General features: G+C 37.7%; 1 protein-coding gene across 1 annotated transcript; it reads left to right on the top strand.

The window, feature by feature from the left end:
• The first annotated feature begins 888 nt into the window (after window positions 1-888).
• On the top strand, window positions 889-13,916 carry LOC106001829 (olfactory receptor 4Q3). Its single transcript, XM_013036793.1, has 3 exons — window positions 889-925; window positions 1,427-1,493; window positions 12,947-13,916. Exons 1-3 carry the CDS (start codon window positions 889-891, stop codon window positions 13,914-13,916), a joined length of 1,074 nt encoding a protein of 357 aa, XP_012892247.1.
• The last annotated feature ends 269 nt before the right edge of the window (window positions 13,917-14,185 follow it).

The raw sequence follows: 14,185 nt of genomic DNA, 5'->3' as shown, positions 1-14,185 counted from the left end.
TACTCCATCCTATAGGATACCCGGTTGCATTAATTCTTCACAAGTAGTAGAATCTACAGGAGAGCCTCATCCAATAAGGTGCAGGCATGTGCAGCCATTTGTTACCAATATTTCTGGAACTAATTCTCAATTAATGGACTGGTCTGGAGCTAATCTTACTAATAAGTACAATCTTGGACTGTGGTGGATGAATGGGCACCCTCAACATCATGTTTGGACGCTGGTGGCTGCACTCAACAACATAACCTGGCCAAATTCATCCCTTTTAAAAAATATTATAAATTGTGTATCACCACCCCATGTCATTATGTATGGACCATTTAATATCTCTGTAGGAGCTAATTATTTTAATGTTACCTGTTCTAATTGTTCTTTTACTAATTGCTTGTATAGCAGCATAACTGAATCCATACTTATTGTTAGACAACCATCTTTTGTTATGCTTCCTGTAAATATTTCTAAAACTTGGTATGAAGATTCTGGTATTCAGGTGTTGAAACAGTTGAAAAAACTAATGTGCCCTCGTCGATATGTTGGGCTACTTGTAGCTGATGTTTTGACCTTTATTTCGTTTGCTGCCTCTGCAGCGGCAGCTGCTGTGGCACTAACACAAAATGTTGAAACTGCCCATTATCTTAATCAGCTTGCTCATAATACTACACAAGCCCCACCTCTGGACTCTAAAGTGGCAAAAACTGTAAAAAAACTGTTTAAAAAATTTCAATGCTATATCCCTTCCCTGACTTACGTTAAAGGATTGCTAATGTCATTGCTTGCCTGGGAATGCTTTTGCTGATGGTTTTCTATGCTTTCCTTGTATTATACTTGCACTGCAAAACTCTCTTATGAGTTCAGCCAGCCAGCTACATAAGATCAAGCTCCATATAAATGAATTATCCCCGAGAGGAACTGCAGCCAGAGACGGGTAAGAGGGGGTGCCAGTCTGACCAACCTAAGACAGGGCCTTCAGCTTCGCTCTGAAGAAGTTCCCAATGATGGGTAAGGTAGACAAGGTGATCCACCCAACCTAAGACAGACGGGTTCGCTTCTTCAAACAAAGACGGGGGAGATGTTGGGAACCGACAGTAAAGCTCCAAGGTCATCTTGACCCTTGTGCTCACTTGATGGCCCGTACAAGGAACTGGATTTCATGAAAAACACTAGGTGCCGGGGTTTGCTTTGCTATGTCTGTAGAGTTTGTTTTACTTTCTATCAGTTGACCTTGTCTTGTTTCAATCTGCACCTTGTTTTTATTAAAATATTCCTTGCTTCTCTGCACTATCGTGACCTTAAGTTACCTCTTGACTTCTAATAGTATAAATAAGGAGAGTTAAAACTAAACGGGGATGCAGTCTTGAGCTGCAGACCTCCTGACCCCATCCTTTGTCTTAGGTCTTTATTTTTCCGTCCTCACCCCCTAATTCAGGATTCCCTTTCGTTGCCGGCAGGCTCCGGCACCCCAAGACTACCAGAGACCAAGATCAATGTAAACAGTAAAAGAGTCATTTATTGTAAGCTCGAGCTTGGTCCTTCGTACACCAAGTAGCTGGTGATGCTAAAAGGCCCTGAGCCCAAGGTTACAGCACTTTTTATACAATTTTTAGGGAGGGCAGGGACTTTGCATACATCATAGCATTTTGTAACATATCACTACACATCGCAGGAAAGTCATAAAAAAATTCTATAGTATAATTGGCACACTGCAAAGCGGGAAAGGACCAGAAATAGGTTGTTGGTTAGATCAAAGGGCTGACATACTTTAAACTGGTTGACTCGCATCACAGGGGAGTCTCAAGGAGATAGGGGCTGAACTGCAGGGTTCCTTTCTCAAACAAACACCATCTGTGGTCTGACTACTGGGTCAATATGCCCTCTAGCACCTGCCTGCGGTTTGCCCGGGAATTGTTTTTTTTTTTTTTCTGTTCATTCCTAGGTTGTGCTCATGTTCAGCTGCATAACTCATAACTCACAAGATGGTTACTAGCTCAAGATGGAGTCATCCAGGCCTCAGGCTCCTCAGGTAATATTAAATTTACTAAGTTAATAAAACAAAACTGTGCATTCTTTTGAAACTGTCAATAAGAGAGAATACAAAGCATTAATTTATCAGACCTGTAACATGTGAAATCAGAAACAGAACAAAATTACTGAAAAAAGATAGGACCAAATATTAAAGAGAGAAATTCCAGGTCAAATGGCCAATGGTCAGCCTAAGCCTTTTCCATTCTTGATACAAAGCAAAAGAACATCTCTCCCTCACTCAAGTTTACCAAGCTGGCAACTTTGCACTTTATCACAAACTTTGCTGAAGGCCACTGACAATCTTGCGGCTTATCACCAGCTCAACTGAGTTGCTGTATTCGTTAAGAGCTTATAATAAAAATAATTTCTGTAAAATAAACTACTCCTACCATGGATATGTTTGACTTTTGTAATCCAAGGGTATGTTTTGACATTTGTTATTAAGTATCGATAGTACCGATCATGCTCACCAAGTCAAGACTGGTTTGCTTCTACTTCTGCAACGCAAGTGTGTGTTTGCTTCATAAATCTTTTTGTTTGCCTTGACCACACCCCCATGTAGTTTTTCCTTTAGAAGTCCTTCATGGGATAAGGCCTCACTACATCCCACTACTCAAATATGGGGTGTAGTGGCCATGCGGCTAATAAAAAGACTCCTTGCCTTGTTTAATTGAGTCAGTGGCCCTATTTTCAGATTTGGGATACTTCAAGGCATATTTTCAGTTTGTATCCAGAAGACTATGTTAACAGAGTATAGTATATTCATCTACTTTTAGATCATGTTACATGTTTATTTTTACCTCATTAAGAAATGTTAAGAAGAATTTGTATTATGGTAGGTGATCATAAAATGTGTGCTCGTCTTTTCCTGACATGTTTATGTGTGATCACATTTGATATTGGTTTAATTTTTTAACTTTATACACTGAAAACACGAGATGAAATGTCATCTATACTACTGGAAATATTACTTATGGCAAGAATTATTTGGTGGATGAGGAAAGCAAGCTGAACCTGCTCTGCATGACTCTAAGGTAGTTTTTAAGCTGTCCTAGGCACCACTTACTTCATTCTATTAAGCAGTAGTATTAACTAAGCTACTCCATCTTGAGTATAAGTGCCAAAATAAATGGTTGAATAAATAAGATGCTACCATTTGTCAGCATATTGTGAGGCACCTGGTAATTTATTTGTACCAATAAGCAATTACATCAGGAAATATATGAAAACATATCAGAAACACCAGGCATAACTGATGGGACACACCAGATTCAGTCATTTGGGCACTCCCTTTCTGAATTATATAAAAGGAGGGACATCTATCCCTGAGACAGGGAGGCACATACTAACCCAACATTAGACCATCTTGCATATGTGTCAAAGGCTGGAGTCCCTGGGACTTCAGTTCCACCCCTTGCTTGACATGACCCATCCCTCTGGATCCAGATAACCTGAACCTCAGCTCTTCACCTGGACTCACCTCTGCCTGAAATCAGCCCTCCATTTCAAGTAGTACTGGACCTCTAAGCACTCAGCATATTGATATCATTGGGCTTCAACAGCTCTGCGATAGCTGTATTTTACTAGTCACCTCCAGTGACTCTCTCTTTGCATCTGTATCATAAGGCAAACCTCTTTTTGAATCCTGTGGTAATTTAACCCTTTCCTAGTCATTCTGTAAAATCTACATTATTGTGAAGTGTAATGTGTAATCTCAAAGTTAATATGAATAATTGAATTTGTAATAAAAAAAACCATGTTGCCAATGGTGTTAGTTATCATGTGTCCTCAGTAGTACTTGGTAAATTAAAGTTAATGAAATCAATATAGCTTGTTGTTATTTGTTGTTATTCAATTAATTCTGACAATTATGGAGAAACACAAGTTCATCCATCTATGTTTATGACATAGCTTATTCATGACAGTGGATATTTATCTGGAGTTAGAAGACATTGAATGGCATTTCATTCCTGGTGACAAGCCAGGACTTAGGCTTTCCTCTGAGTAATAGCTGTAATGACTATTTGCATTTCCTATACCGACCTGGAACCTATATGGATAAAATTGTTACAGGAGATATTGCCTTTATGGGATCTGACTTTTTTGCTAAGTCAAAGTGGTTCATACACCTTCTTGCACCTATCTCTTCTCTGTCCAACTGTCACCTTACTTGGGGGGGGGAAATCCTTCTAATAACTAGAGCTATGTGAAAACTGCAAAAGTGAACTCTTGGATCACGTTCTGCTTCCTGTCCTTATCTGAAAGTGAAAGCCAAATATGGGTTTTCAGATCTAGTAACTGTAGATTTGTTAGAAAAGGAAAGGAATAGGTTAAAAAATCTTACAATGTGGGCTCTGTCTAAATCAATTTCCTCTTAAGATTTGAAAAGAAGTGTGAATGCTCTCTTGCCATGTTGTAACAATATACACTAGACTTTGGTTTATTCTATTTTAACATGACAATGATGAGCAGACCACTTCATAACAATGATGGAACTGTATATGCTTAAAAGTCATTTTTACCTGGCTCACAATGAGCTAAAAGCAGTATAATAACTGTGCACCCAGCTCCTACACTTTGCATCTGTATCCATTGATCTAAACCATTCTTTCCTGTAGTGGAGGGACAGAATTTTACCTATATGCATTTCATGACAAAAGGCAAATTTCCCTTCAGGCAAGCAATCTCTTCTTCTTACATCTGTGGCCAAAGGCAATATTTCCCCTAAGGAAGAAAACAGCCAAAAGTTCAGAACAGAACATTTGCCAGCAAAAATAATGGACTTGTTCTTGTTCCAATCAAGTGATAAATGATAACAACTTCTTTCCTGAACCTCTTCAGAGATAAAGACTGAGGTCAACAGGGGCACTCCTGAGATTAGGAACTATGCATGCCTCTTGTCCTCCATCCCAATTCGCCCTATTTAACTTAAGGAAAAGGTCTATCTATACCCCTGAAGATAGAAGATAGAAGATGGCTGAGATGTACCCAAGTACAGTCTTCCTGTAGGTGCCACACAATAAACCTAGTTTCTCTGCTTTTTGCCTTGTTGCATCACTTTATTTGGTTTATAAGGGCAAGTGACAGGACCTAACACCTGGAACTTCTGGAGTTTGAGCCTAGAGTTTAACGCTCTGGTTTTATATGTACATGTGCTTCTGTCCCCTAAAAGTAAGACCTCGGTTTGGTACTAGCTAATGGTCTTACAAGGCCCCAAGATTTGCTTGTAATAAAAAATTATTTTCTAGCAAGTTAAACACCTTAGAAAACTTAGGGAATATTGAGAAAAGAGAAATTCATTCACATTTAAGGTTCCTGTAGCAACACTTAGTTTATATTAATTCTTAGCAAAAATAAGAATAAAAAGGCACCTCTGTGATTATAAAGGTAATTGAAAAATGTAATTCAGAGTGGTTACATGTAACTTTCAAACAGAATTCATTTCTCTGGTCTCAGTGTTGGAGCAGGATTTGTTTTATGTTATGTAATATAATAATCTGTGTTATATAATCAATGTATTATATATTACATTTGATATATATAATACATATGTTATATATTTACACATTTTGTTTACATGTAAACAATTTCATGCAAATAACAGTTAAATGTGGTGAGATATAAACTGTGAGGTAGAATTTTAATAGGCTTTTATAGTAATAACTAAGAAAAATTTCTGCAACAAGTAGAAAAAGCAGTAATTGTGTGAGGTCTCATTGTCATATTTAAGGACTCATATGCCCACTAAAGGCCAGCTGATCCTCTAGAGGCATGCACTTGTGTCTAACTTTCTATTTCTACTATTTATGAAATGATTAGACATTATATGATTTTGAGGGTTTTTAAAATTATGTATGTCAGAAAAGATGTGTTAATCGGTAGTGCCATTTAAGGCACCAACTGGATAGTATGGAATTAACAATTTTCTTTCTAAGTTGTGGTTATTTAAAAAGATCATTTGCATATTTTGTCTTTTTTTATACCAGTCCTGTGAGTTGAACTCAGGACATGAGGTATTGTTTTGCTCAAGTATAGCATTCTATCACTTGTGCCACAGCTCCACTTGCAGATTTTTTTGGTAGTTAATTGGAGATAAGAGTCATATGCACTTTCTAACCTAGCTGGCTTTGAACCATGGTTTTCAAATCTTGGCCTCTGAAGTAGCTAGGATTGCAGGTGTGAGTACCAGCACCCATGTGTCATTTTTTTAATTTAAAGAAATGCAGTTTTATATTTTCAATCACTTATACTAAGCATCCATTAAAAGTAAATCTTGAGTGGTAAGGTCAATATAAGCATAAAGAAAAGCTAATTTGTAAATTTTTGTAATTCATATTTGTAAGATGCACTTATAGTTTTATATTGTAAGTTTTCCTACTTAAATAGACTAAATATTCTCCTTGTAATATCTTTCTCAAACTTAATTTAGTTTTGTTTCATATTTTGATTTCTTGAAACACGGTCTTATTATATAGTCCAAGATAGCTTTGAACTTGCTATGTAGCAAAAGTGGTCTGGACCTCATCCTCTTCCTGCCTCTTCCTCTTGAATGCTGGGGACTAAACCGGGTCTAATTTTTACACACTTTCAACATGATAAAATCACAAATAAATTCAATATAATAAAATCACAAACTTTAACTCAATCTATATTCAAAAGATCATAAATTCAAAACCAGTTCTTTCTGGCCTGTTTCTAACATTTTGAAAATTCTGAGTTAGGAAAATCTCCTAACATATTTGCTTTCATTATTGCATTGGGTACAAATTTTGATATGTGCTGATCATCTGAGAATTATGTTTTGAAACATATACTTTATCAACAATCATTTATTTATTTATTATTATTGTGAAAATACTATACAGAGGGGTTACAATTACATGGGCAAGATAGTGAGTACATTTCCTATCAAGCATTGTTGCCTCCTCCTTTGTTTCCCCATACCATCCCTTCCCCTCTCCACCCCCCATCTCTACACCCCCCTAGCACCTCCCCCCAACCCCTCCTGCCAAAGTTGTAAAGTTCGTTTTTTGACATAAAGTCTTATACATATCATTGTTGTAATGGGTCCACTTGTCACCCTATTTAAACTGCTTGTTTTTTCCCTTCCCGCCCACAAATTATATCAACATCAAATACAGTGAAAGCAGGGCTTATACCCTGGGGGAGGAACATACAAAGCAACAAAGAAATAATCTTATAAATATGTTGGAAACAATTGCAAAAAAGAAAAAAGCATTTGAGCCCTTATCTTGGGGTTCATTTCACCTAACATTAACTTGTCTGACAGTTTCTGTTTGTCTCAGACATATACTAGTTATTGCAAATAAGGGAAATCGTGGGACCTATATTTCTTTGGGCCTGGCTTACTTCACTTAATATAATTTTTTCCAAAAACAATCATTTATAATAATATTAAATTACTAGGCCAGTCACAGTGGCTCCCATCTGTAATTCCAGCTACTTCAGAAACCAGCTATTTTCCCCCAAAAGTTAGCAAGACCCTATCTCAACGAACATTCTGGGAGTGTTATGTACTTGCCTGTTGTTGCTTACTGAAACCAGGTACAACATGATGGGATACTGGAGCTGAAGAAATGAGAAAAACAGAGAGAGAGAGAGAGAGAGAGAGAGAGAGAGAGAGAGGCAGGAGGGACAGGAGGCCCAAGGTTCACTGGTTCTTTTGGGGGGGGAGTTCCGGTCGTGGGGCCTGAACTCTGGGCCTGGGCACTGTCCCTCAGCTCTTCAGCTCAAGGCTAGCTCTACCACTTGAGCTGCAGCGCCACTTCCAGCTTTTTTTATTCTGCTTATGTGGTGCTGAGGAATCGAACCCAGGGCCTCATGCATGCAAGGCAAGCGCTCTACCACTGAGCCACCTTCCCAGCCCGGTTCACTGGTTATTGAATCCCGAGTTACTGTAGCAAACTTATTTATTAGATTTAGTACAGGGAAATTTGCCATGTGTGCAGGCAGGAAACAAGGCACCTAGACTGTTATTCCAATCAAAGACAAAACAGTTTGTGAGAATTACTGTCTCCTTATTGTTTTGGGAGTGAAGACTGCAACCCAGGCATAATTCAAACTTGTATTCTACTTTATCTAGCTTTAAAGGTTCAGCTCTCAGCCCTTCCAGCACTAAGGAAGGGGGAGGCATTTCAGCCTCTTAACACTTTCCAGAGCTGGCTGTTTTAACCATTCCATGGCTAGTTCTCAGTGTTCCAAGTTCTGTTGAGGTGGCCTTCCAACCTCTCAAAGCTTTTCCATGTCTCATAGCTTACCTTCAGAGTTCTCTATACCTATGACCCTAGCTTCATGAGAGTCATAGATCAGAGAATTGTAGTCTCAGGTCAGGTCCAGGAAAATAACCTAAAACCAAAAGACTTGGAAATGTGGGTTAAATGGTAAATACTCAAGGACCTGAGTTCAAAACCCCAGTGCCACCAATATAAAATAAACGTGTTCTATCTATACACACAGTGTATGTCTGTCTGTCTATCATCTATCTCAGTTATTAATGGTAACAGTTGTATTTTCTGAATAAGATCTACAGGTGTTATCAAGACAAACAGGTGTTGAATCATGACTCTAATATCACGAAGACTGTGTTTCTTCTGCGGGTTCTAAGAGTAGCTTGGTATTATTGACCTTTCAGCTTCCACTATGTAGGGTACATTAGCTGAGATATACTAGGTGAGAAAATTTTTACTCAGTTACAGGATGAGATAAGGAAGATGAGTGGCAGATGAAGTTCTAAATTAATAAACCCAAATAAGAAAAAAATATGTGGGCTGGGAAAGTGGCTCAGTGGTAGAGCGCTTGCCTTGCATGCATGAGGCCCTGGGTTCGATTCCTCAGCACCACATAAGCAAAAAAGAAAAAAAGCTGGAAGTGGCGCTGTGGCTCAAGTGGTAGAGCGCTAGCCTTGAGCTGAAGAGCTGAGGGACCATGCCCAGGACCAGAGTTCAGGCCCCACGACCGGACACCCCCCCCCCAAAAAAAAGAAAAAAATATGTGCTCTGCATCAGATCTGTTTCAGACCATGCAAGTCCCAGGTCAGCTTTCTAGCGAAAACTGAGGTGCAGTCATATCAAGAAACAGCAGCCTAGGGAATCTCATGGCTCATTAGGCTGAGCAGTGGTGTGCAGACCATAAAAAAGTAATTTGAGATACATCCAGAACTCTAGGGACAGATCTTTCTGATTCACATAGGCTGCCATCAATGAAAGCTTGGTTTATAAGGAACCAATTAAGGTGCAGGTTGAGCAACTGCAATGGTCAACTAAGGATGGCTTATTTTCCTAGCCTGAGATTGAATTGTTGTGATGAATGGCATAATGAATGAATAACATATTCCTTTTTAGAAATCACATAAATCCTGACAAGCAATGGTGTAAGTTCCTCAGACATGCTTATTCCACTCTCCTTCCTGCTCATCTCCCAGTCTCTGATGGTTTGTTAATGCCTGCTCTCATCTGCATTTTTCTCTGTATACTCGGGCATTCATAATTTGAAACTTAATAAATTATTTGCATTTTATGTTTTTACACTTAATAAATAAAATTCCTATAGCATGGGTGGATTCTAGGGCTTGTGATATATTGGAAGGTAACAACCAGTGTTGGATAAAGATCAGACTAGCTTAAGATAGTTGAAGGCACTGGATTCACAGCAATATTTTCTTGTCTATCCAGTTCTAATGTAATCCCTCATAGGACCTAATATTCACTTCTTTAATATTTGTTAATATTGCTTCCTTCCTAAATATTTACTTCCTCCAAATGCAATATAAAGTGCAATATTCAAACAAATGCTCAGAGCAAAGGTTCTACCTTTTTTCAATAGGAAATGCAACCATGGATGCAATTTCCAACTAATGGTGAACATTTCTTGGTGTTTTGGAAAAATTAGAGGAAGTGGAGGTATGGCTCAAATGGTAGAATGTCAGCTTTGAGTGAAAGAGCCTAAGTGAGAACACAGGACCCTGAGTTCAAGCCCCATGTCCTATAATCCTAGTTGGAGCTCAGATGATATTTAAACACCAGCTATTTTTTATTAGACTAAATTAATTGCACAAGGGAGTTTCATTGTGATATTTATATGCATGCATATAATGTATCTTGATCAAATTAACTTCTTCTCTATTATTCTATCCTCCCCCTATTTTTAACAGTTTTTGATGAGTTTCATTGTGCTATTTTATAGTATATATGCATATATACATACATTCATCTCATAGTAAATATATGTGTACACACGCACACATATATATACACACACACACCCTAATCTTTTCCCCTCTCTTTCCTCCTAGTGGTTCTCCCTAAAAAGTCATTCTTTTGTAATCATGTCATATTACTGTTATTATTATTATTAGTAGTAGTATTTTTTGATTTAGAATGCTTATGTGTAAAAACATGCTATAATTATTTTTCTAAGCTTGGTTAATTATTTTTCATTATTTATATGCTCAGGTTTTTTCCTCTAATTATGTTTTTTTGGTGCAATACTGACAAAAATTAACAGACAAAATAGCCAAAATACAGTACTGTTCATTTATCTTGAACAGAATTTTTTCCATGAGGAAAACTTTACTCCTTTTAAAACTATGTTCCTCACAGTCCTCTCTGGGCCTCTGTGAAAAGCCTGGGCATAGCTGCTGAACTCTCCTCAGCCAGTTTGGTGGTTCCTAGAGCTTGTTTCTCCTTCTTTCATTCCATGCTGTGGAACCTCCAAATAGTTTCATTTATCATTAAGGATTATTATTTTCTTTTGCCTGTTCGTGACTTAAAATGTTTTTGCTGACTTTTGTAAACTGTTCTGTTATTCTTAGGACATGAAATATGAAACTCTAGATTAGTCTGATCCTCTTGCTAGGAATGGGGAACAAATCTGGGCCTGCAGACTTTAGCCAAAGGAATGTTTTCCTATGTTTTTATTAGTATCAATTAGTTGCACAATGGGCTTTCATTACAACACATTCATATGTACATACCATGTTCCTTGACCAGATTCATCCTTTCTCCCTTCCCAAACAGTCTCAGCAATCTTCATTGTTAATTTTCACACATAAATCTGAAGTGTTTTGATTGTATTCACCCTCCTTTGCTCTTTCTATTCACTCTCTTCCCTCCTACTAGTATACCAATCTTAGACAGAACCTAAGACCTGATGACACTCCTGTCATTCATTTTTTTAGAGGTGGTTCATAATTTCATATACAGTTGTATATACAGTTAATGAGATTGACTCCTAACCCACTTCCATATCTCCACTACCTCTCTTGTTCACCAGCTTTCTTTGGCCATCTTTGTTCACAGGTGGAATGTATGTCAATATTGTTCACTCTCTTTCTCTTTTCAATCTTCTTATAACCTGTTCTTTGTGAGACTCTCTCACAAAGTATTATATTTTTAAAATATAATACTTGAGATTAAATCTAAAAGTTTAATGTGAGTTTATTCTTGTCAGTTAAGCATTAAAAAAACAGAAAGAACATTAGAATGCCATATCAGTGTGGAAATTTACCATCCTTGGTATGTCCAAAGAAAGTTGAATAATATAGCACAGTATGCCAGCACAAATGAGAGCAAATGGTTTACTATCCTGTATTTTGGTTTTATTTTTAAATAATTCTAGAAGTAAAATGCTCCCTTCCATTAATTGTGAAACTGTAGAATTAGAGGCACCCGTGAGCCTAGTAGAAAATGAGATAGTCACACACTTGGTGAGAGTTGCATCCAAAATCTCTCTCACACCAGCTACATTTAAAACAATATTAGAGGTAGGATGGGGTCAAGGAAAAAGGGTGGGAAAATGAAGAGGAGAATGAGAGGAACCACAGTCAAGAATCCAATGTATGTCCTACAAATTAAGAAGAGTGAGGAAAAGGGTGAATAGTGGAGGAAAGGGTGAGAATGTTGAAAGGGATGACATTTATCAAGATAGATTGTATTCATTAGCTGCTTTATTAAATGGCAACTTTTTGTACAACTACTTAAAATAATAAAATAAATAAATAAGACTTAAATAAAAAACAATATATGGGAGAAATGTTTCTTGGCATTAATGAATCTCCATTTTAAAATTCAGGTATTTTTCTGCAAAATCTAGTATGAATGACTTTCTTAAATTTCTCTGAATGACATGAGAAAATTAGTTACAACATGGAATATGAAACTAGGAAAATTGTTTTATTCACTTTGCCTAGAGTTAGTACTAGATATAATATTGTTTATTCTAGACCTAGAGGCATCTACTAACTCTTACAATTCTTCCATGGGAGAATTGTTTTATTTGTATATAAAATTTTTCCATACATACAATATTGGGTTTGAAGTTGTGAGTGTATAGCAGAACAGAAAACAAAAGATACGGTGCTATATATTTTCTTATGATTATTTATGGTTGTTGAAAGGTGCAGAAACAGCATCATTCTGACTATCTTTTGTGCAAAAATATTTTATGGTGGGCTTTTATATCTTCCTCAATGATTCAGATCATTGCTTTTGATCTCTTTGCTTAGTGAATTAATGTCTTCTGGCCATTGTTTTTCTCATCCTGAAATAAAAACTTCCCTAAACTCTAAAGGTAAATATTTTGCCTTGTCTATACAAAATCCTAAATCTATATGACCTGAGATAAATGTAGTAATAAAGACAAAGCACATGAGCTTCTTTTTAGGTGACTTATATTTGCTAATATTAACATTTCTAATAACTACAAACCTTTTCTGAATTACAACTCTCGGGTTGAAATGAATTAGCTCTCCCTTCAATTCTTTGGTTCTCCATTTGATTTATGTTATTGAACTTCTGCTATACAGTAAGCATTGTGGTGTGATTGCAAAAATGAGTAAGACGTTTATTCATTTCTCACCATATTTCCTTTTGTCTAACGTATCTTTTGCTCAAATTTTTTCTTTTAGGTCTTTTGGTATTCTTGGAACAGTGAATAAAGAAAATGACTCTAAAGTAACAGAATTTGTACTTATGGGCCTATCATCCTCATGGGAAACACAGTTATTTCTCTTCCTAATATTTTTGCTATTTTATGTTGCTATTGTCCTGGGAAATCTCATGATAGTGGTAACAGTGCAAACCAATGCTCAACTGCTCCAGTCTCCTATGTACTATTTCTTAAATAACCTCTCCTTCATTGACCTGTGCCTCAGCTGTGTCACTGTGCCTAAGATGTTAGGGGATTTCTTACAGCAGGACAAGACCATCTCTTTTTCAGGATGCCTGGCCCAGATCTACTTCCTCCACTTTCTGGGAGCTAGTGAGATGTTTCTTCTGACAGTCATGGCCTATGACAGGTATGTGGCCATATGTAATCCTTTGCACTACCTGACAGTAATGAACCGCCAGCTATGTCTTAAATTGGTGTTTGCCTGCTGGTGTGGAGGTTTCCTCCACTCCATCACACAGGTAATACTGGTTATTCAGCTGCCATTCTGTGGCCCCAATGCTCTGGACAATTTCTACTGTGATGTTCCACAGGTCATCAAACTGGCCTGCACAGAAACTTATGTGGTAGAAGTGCTGATGGTCTCCAATAGTGGTCTGCTGTCTCTCATCTGTTTCTTGGTCCTGCTATTCTCCTATGCTGTCATATTGATCACTTTGAGATCTCACCTCCGCGAAGCCCAGGGCAAAGTACTCTCTACCTGTGCTTCCCACCTAACAGTGGTCAGCCTGATCTTTGTACCATGTGTTTTCATCTATCTGAGGCCATTCTGCAGCTTCTCTGTGGATAAGATATTCTCTGTGTTTTTCACAGTGATCACACCTATGTTGAACCCTCTCATCTATACACTCAGAAATTCTGATATGAAGACAGCTATGAAGAAGCTAAAAGGGAAGGATATGGCATCCTGTTGCCTTATTAAAAGATGAACAGGAAGCCAGGCGCTGGTGGATCACATCTGTAATCATAATTGCTCAGGAAGCTGAGATCTGAGGATCACGGTTCAAAGCCAGCTTGGGCAGAAAAGTCCTTGAGACTCTTATCTCCAATAAACTACTCAGAAAAACAAGGAAGAGGTGTTGTGGCTCAAATGGTAGAGTGCTAGCCTTGAGCACAAAGAGCCTCAGGGACAGCACCCAGGCCCTGAGTTCAAGTCATATGATAGGCAAAAAAAGATGACCAGGAAAAAGTGGTAAAG

The sequence above is a fragment of the Dipodomys ordii genome, unplaced genomic scaffold (genome assembly GCF_000151885.1).
Source record: "Dipodomys ordii isolate 6190 unplaced genomic scaffold, Dord_2.0 Scaffold468, whole genome shotgun sequence".
Taxonomy (NCBI): domain Eukaryota; kingdom Metazoa; phylum Chordata; class Mammalia; order Rodentia; family Heteromyidae; genus Dipodomys; species Dipodomys ordii.
The sequence above is the reverse complement of the archived record's forward strand: the minus strand, read 5'-3'. Positions and strand labels throughout refer to the sequence as shown.

Coding starts and splice junctions, on each gene's coding strand:
- LOC106001829 (XM_013036793.1), top strand. CDS start 889: ATGAATTATCCCCGAGAGGAACTGCAGCCAGAGACGG. Junction 926..1,426: donor GGAACTGCAGCCAGAGACGG/GTAAGAGGGGGT, acceptor CCCCTAATTCAG/GATTCCCTTTCGTTGCCGGC. Junction 1,494..12,946: donor GACCAAGATCAATGTAAACA/GTAAAAGAGTCA, acceptor TTTTTCTTTTAG/GTCTTTTGGTATTCTTGGAA.